The sequence below is a fragment of the Phocoena sinus genome, chromosome 19 (genome assembly GCF_008692025.1).
Source record: "Phocoena sinus isolate mPhoSin1 chromosome 19, mPhoSin1.pri, whole genome shotgun sequence".
NCBI lineage: Eukaryota > Metazoa > Chordata > Mammalia > Artiodactyla > Phocoenidae > Phocoena > Phocoena sinus.
In genome coordinates this window covers 35329512-35341664 of record NC_045781.1, presented here as the reverse complement: position 1 = coordinate 35341664, position 12153 = coordinate 35329512, and the positions used below count along the sequence as shown (strand labels likewise).

The 12153-nt window shown below is 37.6% G+C and overlaps 1 protein-coding gene across 1 annotated transcript in view; it reads left to right on the top strand.

Annotated features, from left to right (window-relative positions):
- CDH8 (cadherin 8) overlaps window positions 1-12153 on the top strand; it is a 375449-nt gene that overhangs the window by 175687 nt on the left and 187609 nt on the right. Inside the window, exon 4 of the mRNA XM_032614776.1 lies at window positions 5623-5742. Within this exon, the coding sequence (XP_032470667.1) occupies window positions 5623-5742 (120 nt within the window). The remainder of the gene's footprint in view (window positions 1-5622; window positions 5743-12153) is intronic.

Here is a 12153-nt window from a genome sequence, read left to right as displayed (position 1 = left end):
CGCAGCTTGACTAGAAATCTTTTCTGCTGTAAGATTAACCTCAAAGCATCCATTTTTCCCCCTCTGGGTAATCACTTGACAAATGCATCCACAAAACTTCTGCACACATTTATTCCAGTGTACAGGTACATCAACAGTCTTGAATCACTATTAGGAGAAATATCATCCTTGACGGAAAGTAGTGCTGCCTTTGCATTTCCACGTGTCTGAAGTTGAAGGATGTGGATTTCCTGGGAAGCCAGACAACAGGCAGAAATATCCTGGAGGAGGATGTGGGTAAAAGCTTGTCTTAGCTTTGTTACAGTCCCCAGCCCAGTGGTTCTTCTTGGGAAGCGTGTGGGATTTGCATGGACGGGGAGATATGACACTCAAATATGGGAGATATTCACTCAAATAACATTGAGAAACTTGTATTGAGGGTGTGTCCAGTGCCTGGTCTTCTGCTGGCTACATCAAAATACACTGTATTTTTGAACCCACAGCAGTTTTATACCACAGAGCAAATTGACATGGAATTGACTGGATGGGAGAATGTGAGATTTGTGTGTGTCTGTGTATGTGTGTGTGTGTGTGTGTGTGTGTGTGTGTGTTTTCTAAGTCACTTTCTTGTTAAAGACAAGAACATATTGTTACATTTGAGAATACCTTTTTGTGTTTCCTCTTCCAAATTTAAGGAAATGAGCTATTATTTTTTTCTTTTCCATTATGGTTTATCACAGGATATTGAATATAGTTCCCTGTGCTATACAGGAGGACTTTGTTTTTTTATCCATTCTGTATATAATAGTTTGCGTCTGCTAATCCTAAACTCCCAATCCATGCTTCTCCCACCCTCCTCCCGCTTGACAACCACCAGTCTAATATCTACGTCCCTGATTCTGTTTCTATTTCATAGGTAGGTTCATTTGTGTCATATTTTAGATTCCACGTATAAGTGGTATCGTGGTATTTGTCTTTCTCTTTCTGACTTACCTGAGTTAGTATGATGATCTATAGTTGCATCCGTGTTGCTACAGATGGCATTATTTCATTATTTTTTATGGCTGAGTAGTTATTCCATTGTTATATATGTACCACATCTTCTTTATCCATTCCTCTACATCGACATGTAGATTGTTTCCATGTCATGGTTATTGTGAATAGTGCTGCTATGAACATAGGGGTGCATGCCTCTTTTTGAATTACAGTTTTGTCTGGATATATGCCCAGGAGTGGGATTGCTGGATCATGTGGTGATTCTATTTTTAGTTTTCCGAGGAACCTCCATACTTTCTTCCGCAGTGGCTGCACCAACTTACGTTCCCACCAACAGTGTAGGAGGGTTCCCTTTTCTCCGCATCCTCTCCAGCGGAAATAAGCTACTATTATAACGACTAGGCAGGACTACACTTATAAATTACAATATCCACCACCACTTAAAATTGTAAAAGACTAGTTTATTATTCAATCCCTCATGTACATACACATAATGTACAGGTAATTATAGTGACAATAAGCTCTCAGAAATATTGAGTAAATAACTCTTCTATACTGTTTGCATAAATTATTATATTTAATTAACTCAATAAACCTAGGATATAACAATTACTGTCACCTTCCTTTTTTACAGATTAAGGAATCCAAGCTTAGAAAAGTTTTGTTACTTGGCCAAGGACACAGAACTAGTAAAAGTTGAGGATGGAACATAAAACAGGTGTTCTGGTTAGAGACAGTTTGACTTCAAATTTATCTTCTCAGCCACTGCTCTCTACTTACTAGTATCTCATTTGATCCTCACACAAAACTTTGAGGTTTGAAGAATAAAAACTATTGTTTTTGTATGTGAAAAAACTGAATCACAGAGCAGAGCGTGTAAATGATGGAGAAAATGGTCCCCTACTCTTGCCTCAATGTTAGGTAATGTGATAGGAGTCCTCTCATAATAAGATAATATAAATTTATACTAACTAATGAAAATAGATGTAATCTTCATCAGCCTTGTAACAGTAAATTCTCAAGGAACTATCCCCAACTTCTTTTTTCTTTTTTTAATATTTATTTATTTATGGTTGCGTTGAGTCTTTGTTGCTGTGTGCGGGCTTTCATTGCAGTGGCTTCTCTTGTCACAGACCACAGGCTAGGCGCGTGGGCTTCAGTAGTTGTGGCTCACAGGCTCTAGAGTGCAGGCTCAGTAGTTGTGGCGCACAGGCCTAGGTGCTCCGTGGCATGTGGGATCTTCCAGGACCAGGGCTCGAACCCGTGTCCCCTGCATTGGCAGGCGGACTCCCAACCACTGCACCACCAGGGAAGCCGCCCAACTTCTATTTAATAAGAAATAATCTCCATGACTGTTTATGCAGTAGGAGTGGTTTAAAAAATTACTTCATTTTTTATACAAATCTGAGCAAAAGTTCTTCGCGGTAATCAGGGTAGAAATTAATGCTTCTGTGGAGAAGAGTGAAGTTAAAATTTTAAAAGTCTGGTGCCCACTCCAGTTGTTCTAAACTGTGGCTTTGCATCAGATTGCCTGAGAAGACTTTAAAAAGTATCCCACCCTCATCCCTGTATTGCCATCCCACAGATCTGAAAGGAACCCTAGGGATCTAAATATTTTTCAGCGCTAGATTCTAATCCGTGAGCAGAGGTGATACTCACAGGCTTAGCATGTGGTAATTTCCGTTCTAGCCCCTACATATATTATTTTGCTTGACCCTCACAGTAACTCTAATATTCATTGTAGATTTGAAATCTGGGGCTAAGACAAGTTAAGTGATTGGTCCAAAGAGAAAGAGGTACTTGTTTCAGAACATTCCACGTGGAACTATTCCATCTATGAAACTATTAACCCCACGCTACTCTGTCCAAATACACTCACCCCACAAATATATGCAGAGATACTGTCATTGTTCAGACACTATCTAGATTTTTTTTTTTTTCCCTCTGTGAAGACATTTCTTAATTTCAGAGTCCCTCACTAGAAGGTAAATTTGTTGATGACAGAAATTTTTTACTTTGTCACTTCTCTTTTTCCAGCCTAAACAGAGCCTGGTACAAAATGCTCACACTGACTAACTTAGCATGATACAGATTATAGAGCTTGACTTTATTTTCCTGATAATGTGTTACTTCATAATGGGGGAAGATCATTTCTCCTAAAAGAAATCTAAATAAATAACAACAAAACAAAGGAAAACAAAAAAGCTATTGCGTGGTCTTCTGCATGGAAGAGTTCACCCTTTCTGATCAGTCTCTGAACTCACTTCTTTCAGTAATTCTTGAATCTTTTTCTCGCGATTCATTTTTTAAAATCTTACTCAGCTTACCCCCAGTTGAACATTTTAGATAAACTTAGTGCAAGGACCAAAACAAGAAAATAAGCATTGAGACCCATATTTATTGTCATTACCCAGTGTCAATGTTTTGTCACCTCTTAACTGGACTATTGCTGTAAACCACATAACTCATCTGATCACCTAATCTTCTATATCTCTGCCTCCAACTGAATCTGCAAGCACTAATGGAGGAGGCTTCTACCTAGGGTTGATCCCTAACTGATATATTTTCTCTCTTTCCTACAGGATGAAGCCAACTCTCCCCATCTTGACATTCACGTGCCCTTGTATTTTGTTCTCAGCTTGCATCTCCAACCTTAGCTTTAATGGCTGGCTTTTCCAGACGTCTCTCCTCCTAGAAAAATCTAGTCACTTTTATCTTATTATCCTCCTCTCACCTGGAATGTTTTTCCTCCATTTCTTCTCCATCCCACACAATATTCAAATAACTGCAAATACTGTACTTTCATGTCCTCAGTTCACCAGCTCGTTGATGAGCTACCTGTGAAAGTGAGTCTTTATTAATTATTTTTTTGATACCGTTCCCAGTATCTGGTGGAATGTATTACACAACTGACATTCAGAGCATTTTTTTATTTCTGACTGTAGACTTTTGTAGCACCTCTGAATCATCATTCTGAGTAAAAATTCCAATTTTACAGGACAGTCAACTGCTTGACAAATATCATTACATTGTCCTCTGTAGTGACTGTAATTCAAAACACTTCAGAAAGATTTTGATTGGCAAGATTTTGCAAAGGCTCTACATTGTTTCAGCAAACGTAGAGAAATGCTGCTCAGATCCACCCTCAACTCCCTTCAGGTTTAAAACACTAAGCTGCTGGGAGTGTTGACAATTGACAGCTCAGGGCTGATGATCCCTCAACTGAAGATAGCTCCCTGCACCAGGGCCAAGCCTTCATTCTCAGGGAGGTTCCCACAGCCAATAACTGGTCAGTGCCAGAGTATAAAGTCCTGGATGGATCTCCTCAATGACTATCCCAGCTCTAGAGGAGAGACCACTGAGGTCTGTGTTGTAGCTGCATCATTGCCCAAGTGTTCCTTCTGCTCAGACTTGTCCTTTTCACTTTCCCACAGATGTTGATCAAAGAGACTCTTCAGTAAAATTCAAGAAATCTTCATCTTAGAATCTATTTTAGGAAACTCATTTGTGGTAGCTACCTACCATTTGTCATGAAATCATCAGATAATGTATTCATTCGTCCATCAGTTAGCAAATATATGTTCGATAATTATACGTCTGACGCTTACTGGGTGAGGAAGACATTGACCCTGCCCTCATAGAACATGATTCTGTCACCACACCAGACTTCTCCAATTTCTCCCCACTTTCAGCAATTCCCAGAATTTCCCTCAGTCTCTCAGACTATTTTGCTTTTACTTATGCTTGACTTTTGTTTAGAATTCCTCCCCTGCTCTTCTTCTCCTGGTTAAACTCTACCTGTCTTTCATAATTCCACTCAAATGCAATGCCTCTCAGAAAGCTGTCCCTGACCGTATCCAGTCTGTGCTGGATTAAGTGAGGGATCCAAATCTGGGGCTATTGCATTCAGCTGAATGTCTAGGTACATTTGTCTCTTCCCTCCTCTTCCCTCCCACCACCAAACTGTAAGCTTCTTGAGTGTAAATTTTGTTGTAATATATATATTTTGTATCAGGCAAGCTGAATGTGTTCAATTGCTAAATGAATGAGTGAATAAAAATAGAAAATTAATCTGGGAAAAAATTAAGGTTTTGATTCTGTTATCCATAGGCCCAATTATCTAAACATGCTGATTACTTGGTAGTTCCAATATAATTTATATTCTGAGGAATTAATAAAATGGGATAAAATATTCCTTTGATATTTCTGCACAATTTTTTTCAGCAGCCAATTTTTCCAGGTAAATTCAGTTGTGCTTTTGCAAAACTTAAGTGCTGCATTGTTATATCCGTCATATTATTAAGCTTATGTTTCATATTTCTTTGATATGTATCTTTTTCATATTCTCTAAGCCCACATGAATCTGATAGGTATCTTTAAATGAAAACTACAAAGGAATCTTAAATCATACCAATTCTAAAAGAGCTATCTTTATATAGTACTCCAACCTAGCAGTACTCTTTCTTTTAAAAGGTTTGTATATCACTGAAGTTATGATAGAGTAGTCTATCTCCATATTTTTAAAATGATTTCTTTTCCTTCTTATTCCTACACATGGATTTCTGTATAACATGCTTGACAAAATTTAGTTCTTGGCAAAGAATGACGTGTTAATTATTATTTTCTCTCTTTCTTTCTTTCTTTTAGGTACGTCTGTCACTAATGTAACAGCTACCGATGCTGATGACCCAGTTTATGGAAACAGTGCGAAGTTGGTTTATAGTATCTTGGAAGGGCAACCTTATTTTTCCATCGAGCCTGAAACAGGTTTGTGGCCTAAATTTTGAATTCTGTTTACCATATCATTACTTCAGGAAAATACTTTTCTTGGGATGTGGATTATGAAATGTTATGGTTAAGTACTTCACTGCCTATCAATAACATTTGAATGTGTTATTCCTGTGCAATGGGAGGTACATGGCAAGCCTGACAATCATTTTGATACATATTGAAATGAATTGCAGATCCTTTGTAGAGTATCACCTGTTTAACAGATGGCCTGGCACCATTGTTCATCCCTGGGAAAATGAGCTTATAAAGCAGGCAGACTTAAATATCAGATTTAAGAATAAATACAGTTAGTTATCGGCTGCATGATGCTTGGCAAGTAACATTTATAAAGCTTTCTAAGTTTCAACTCACACATCTATAAAGTGCTGTGGAACCTTCGTTACAGCCTTATGATGAAGATCAGATGAAGCAATAAATATTAAACCTACAGTACACGACATGTGGTAATCATTCCATGTATGGATATTATGACATTTGCTATTAGATTCCTCATTTGTAAAACAGGATACTGATATCTATGCACTAGAGGTCTTATGAAGATATTATTATTCTTGCCAATATTAAACCCCACCCGTATCCTGAGTCCAACGGTATAGATTTTAGCAAACAGGAAATAAGTTATTTAAAATATAAGACAAAACCAAAAAAACTATTTTTAATGATTTGGAACATAACTTCATAAAATGATAGTTTTTGTAAATGAAGATATATCTTTTATTGTTTAATTTTAACAATGAAGTAAGAGAGTAAGCCATTTTGTCCCACTTATCATTTTGTTTTTTATAGCACATTTTAAAATTATTATATATAACACCATCTTTTGTGGGTACTTTTCTTCTGTATCTGGTGGTTTTGTCTGCAGACTTCCAAATAGAAAAATTCAGTATGTAGGCACATACACATATTGTTTCTTTGATTCATGAGTTTTCAGCAATATTGAGATGAATTTCCATGTCTTACCATTAAGTCAATTATTAATTAAATTAAAAATTTAAAGCCTCTCCTCACTTTTTTCTAATTCAAAGAGTAAAATCCTCATGCATTTAAAAGTGAGGAAAAAGTACATTTATACATAAATGGGTCATGGCTTAAAATTGAATTTAGATTTGGAAACAGGAAAGAGCTCTTGTAAAATACATTAATTAGGGGCATAATTACATTTTCTTCCTCGGTGAAAGAGGAAGTCTGCCATAAACTTCATCTCATTTGTGCTCTTTGATGACCCTGGGGAAGTGGTAGAGGAGGTAGTCAGCTTTGAATTTTGAGGGAAGAGAAAAAGTCTGGAGATGTCCTATTCCTTGGCCAAAGTCACAGTGAGAGTTGGGACCAGAGTTGGGACTCACACCCAGGTCCTTAATTTCAAAGCCAATGTCAGATATCTTTGAACTTTTCTTTTCATAGGCAATAGTTATGGTGTAGTGGCTTCCACAAAACAGAAATGTGTTAATTGCTTAAGGGGAATTGAATAGTTTCCTCCTTTGCTCCTTGGCTATTTGTTTGTTTACTGGAATCTCAGAAGTTCACCATTTACAGTGTAATATAGTGAGAAATAATTGATACATAACTATATATTAGTTTCAGATGTATAACATAAAGATTCGATAATAGGTATGTATTGTGAAGTGATTATCATAATAAGTCTCGTTAACATCCGTCACCACACGTAGTTATATATATTTTTTTCTTATGATGCAGACTTTCAGGATCTACTCTCTTTGCAACTTTCAAATATACAACACAGTATTATTAACTATACTCACTGTGCTGAACATTATATCCCCAGGACTTATTTACTTTATAACTGTAAGTTAGTATCTTTGGATCAGCAATGGATATTAATCCAGCAAACATCCAGTCAGCATTCACTATGTTCCAGGTGCTAAATTAAGTATAAGGAGACAAAATTCACAAAGGCTAATCTCAGACTACAAGTATCTCACAATCCATTTTGGCAGACAGACTTTTTTTTCCAACATAAATACAAGGAAGTATGATGATGCCATTTAAATAATTTATATCTTAAGAATAACTTACCATGAAGTACAGAGAATAAAAGCCCGCTACTAAGTCAGAGGATTTGGGCAATTTTAAATCTCATTGACATATATTGCCATTTGCTTAATTAAATATTGTCAGCATCATTTAAGATTTACATTTTTACTTAGCATAATGAGTGTTTATCTCAACACATTCATTTTAGCCTTATTATTTCCAGTGTGACAGATACAAAGTTATCTGACATATATTTTAGAAAATTATTCTGGTACTATTGTGGAAAATGTAATGGAGAGAAATGATACTTGAAGCATATACATAATAGCTGCTTAATAAATATTGGTTGAGTGAAGTTGAGGTTTTTAACTAAAGCAGATACAATGCAGAAGGAAATAGAGGCTAAATTTAATAATCAATAAAGTCAGCCTAAGTTCTTTAGCTGAAACATCAATATGTGTGAGTGAAATGTAAACCTTATTGTGTAAATGTGTGCGTAATTACACTTGAGTGTGTTCAAATGAAAACTGAGTGTTAGTTGTTCCCAAAGAATCTAAATTTGTCAATCTCTGAGGCCTTTGTTCTCTTTTTTTAAAAAAAAAAATTGAAACTGGTATGAATGTATGTGTGTGTGTATAAACACAGAAACAGATTCAGAATACTTTTTAATATTTTCTATTAGAAAAATATAGGAAAAAATGTACAAAGACCATTGAGCATTTGGATTTTTTATTTTGTAAGTAAATGGAAAGAAAATACCCTTCCTGGTGACCAAACGATGTGTACCAGTTGTGTCCTCTGGGAAATAGACTCTGAGGTGGAGTTAGGAAAACAAGTGACTTGCTAGGGGTTAATGACTGTGAAAGATAGAAGAAGCACTGTCTTAGTTCCAGCTGCTATAACAAAATACAGTAAACTGGGTGGCTTATAAGAGTCAGAAAGTTATTTCTTAGAGTTCTAGAGGCTGGACGTTTGAGATCAGCGTGGGCATGGTTGGGTTCCGGTGAGGACCCTCTTCTGGGTTGCAGAGGCTGACTTCTCCTATCCTCTTGGAAAGAGAACAAGCTGGCTCTCTGGCCTCTTTATACATGAACGCTAATACTATTTATGAGGGCTTCACCCTCATGATCTACCTCTCAAAGCCCCCACCTCCAAATACCATCACAGTGGGGATTACAGTTCCGTGTATGAATCTGGAGAAGGACAAAAACATTCAATCCATATCAGAGATGAAACAGAAGTAGGCAGGGAAGCCCATCATACTGTGATGCAGACAGATCTCATACCCATGTAAGTTAGGAGGAGAGGACATAGGATAAGGCAATGTAGATTTGACAGCATCTTGGCCAAACCCATAGAGGTCCCTGGAACAAAGATTTCTCTTAAAAGGAGTCTCATGGTACACACAAATGACCAGGCTTTATTATCACCTGCCATGCACAGTCATTGGCTGGGATGTGTCTGGGAAGAGTAGGTCCTCTGCTTGAATCTTAAAACCGATCCTAAAAATGCCTCAGCTGGAGGTTGTCGGCTAACTGCACTCTTGGGCAAGTTCTTTCTTGAGAAGAAATCCAAGCGGTAGGTGTCTGTGGCTGCCACAAGGCATGGCAAAAACAAAAGAGAAAACGTTGAGAATGTGATGTTTATTTAAAACAACAATACATAAAATTAGCATGTGCTTGGTGAATTTGTCAAAAACCGATAGTAGGAGTGTTAATAGGTACATTTATTGGGGAAAAAAAGGCTGTTGTGCTATTTTGATTTATAACAAGAAATGTATATTTGGTCTTTGTCCCAGTTTCTGGCACAGAGCTCCTAAAATCCTTAGAATTTCCTAAGAGGTGAGAGTGATAAAGGTGTCTTTTGTTATGTTAACCAGGTGACTTAGGGAACCAATGTTTTGATTATAGGGTTGGAGCTTTCAGTCCCACCCTCAGACCTCTGGAGAGGAGAAAAGGGCTGGAGTGTGACTCTTTTGCCAATGGCCAGTGATTTCATCAGTCCTGCCCTTATAATGAAGCTTCCATAAAATCTGAAAAGGATGGGGTTCAGAGAGCTTCTGGATTGGTGAACAGGTGGAGATTTGGGGAGAGTGGCACCTGAAGAAAGCATAGCATCTCCACACCCTTTCCCCATACCTTGCCCCATGCACCTCTTCCATGTGGCCATTCCTGAGTTATATCTTTTTACAGTAAACTGATAATCTAGGAAGTGAAATGTTTTTCTGAGTTCTCTTAAGAGCTCTAGCAAATTAATTGGACTCAAGGAGGGGGTCGTGGGGACTTCTGATTTATAGCCAGTTGGTCAGAAGAACAAGTAACAACCTAGACTTGCAACTAGAGTCTGAAGTCCAAGAAGGGGAGTGAGGGAAACTGTGATCTTTAATCAGTTGGTCAGCATGGGTGACAGCCTGTGGAGCCTGATGCTACCTCTGGGTAGATAGGGTCTGAACGGGGTTGAATTGTAGGACTCCAGGCTGCTATCTGGAGAATCATTTGGTGGGATGATCTTTATAAAGAAGATTGCCCATTGACCACTGTCAGCAGGTCACTGATGCTAGAATATTTTCAGTAAAGAAAAGGAAACCAGAACATAGGAGACAAGAATACATTTATGTGTCTTGTTTTATCCTCACAAGAATGCTAAGAACAGAGCTCTGGACTTTGGAACAGAGAAGTTCTGCCCCCTTACTTGCTACTTTCTAATTTTCTGGAATTATTTCCTGTTGCCATATAACACATCAATCGCTCTGTCAGAGGGAGAGCTTCTCCTCCTGTTTTAGGTATAAGCTTAAGACGGCAGAAAGATTTGCCATTTTTTCTGTTTATCATCCTCTTTGAGCATCTCATAATCAGTAATTATCTTGTAATTGACTTGTTTGTAATTCTAAGTCAGTTCTCATGCTAGAATGTATAGTTCATGAAAGAATGGGGCTTGTCTGATTTGTTCATTTTGCATCCCTATGCCTAGCAGAGTGTTTGGCCCCTAAAGTCATTCAATAAGTAGTTGAGATAGGAAGGCAGGAAGAGGTTGGGGTGGGGAGGAAGGATAGAAGTAAGGAACAAATTAATAAAGAGAAAGAGAAAAGCTTGCCACAGCTCAAAGAGAAGATGTGTGAAGCACCAGGTAGGGAATCCAGCTTGCTTTCCAGCCTGTCTTCCTTCTAGTTTTGCGGTGGGAAGAACACCATTGTAATCTCACATGTGATTTTTGTTGTTGTTGTTGGGATTCACTTAAGACTAAAATTCATGTCATTTCCAAGTCTCATGCTATGTCTTAAGTGTCTAGCCAATGCAATGCTATTCTGGTACTTGCAAAAATGAGCCTTGATTCAGCAATAAGTTCTTGCCCAGATTTAGTTCTAGATTAGATGTTAAGATAGAAAGGTTCAGGGACCACTGCAGAAGGAAGGAATGGTTATTAATATATCTCCCTATTCCAGAGGTCACTGTGATAGTAATAATAACAGTAAAGAAGGGAAAATATTACTGTGTTTCTAAACCACAGTATAGAGGGAAGGATTTATGTCTCCATTTTGCAACTGACAAAATTGTGTTTCAGAGAAAGTAAGGTAAAATGCCTTCCCCCTCTTTAACTCAAACTCTCTGTCAAATTATAAACAACAGGAAAAATAAAAACAAGAATGTAAACAACCACCACCTCATTTATTGAACACGTATTATGTTCTCAGCAGTGTGCTAATTGGGTTTGCATGCATTATCAAATTTAATTTAATTTATTCCACACAATATTTTGAGAGAGGTACTAATGTCATCTCTGTGTTACTGATGAGAGAACAGAGGATCAGAATTGATACATTTATTACACAAAGTGTTTGAAGCAAGATTCAAAGTGAGTCTCTCTGATTGCAAGATCCAGGTTTTCAGCATTCTCCTGTACCACAACTTGACTTCCACGCATTGTAGCTTGTGCCTGGGGCTGCCATTGGTTTACAAACGGACCTATAGAACTTGGAAGCAGGCCCAGGTCTCCTTTATACATAGACATATGAGGCAGTTTGGTGTCAGATAAGATGTGAGGCGGTAGTATTATAAAATGAATTGTCATTTTTGTGAATAGCTTCAAAAGGCTGAAAATAGCTTATTTGTATTCTATAAATGTTTTCTCTTTTTTTGTTTCCCTCTCCCTGCTACCCCCGATACCATATGTTTGCTTGTACCATTTTGGGCACAGACAGGGAGAAATGTGACATTTATTTTAAAAGCTACTAATTTGAGGACAGCAGTGAGAAAACAGTTGCAGTCCATCCTAAATGATTGGAGATGGAAAATCTAAATAAAATGCAAGGCAAGTGAATAATAAATGCTTAATTATCTAAAGAAATCAGGGTGAAGTTGCAGCACAGTCTAAACTTTCCTCCAGGCAATCAAGGGT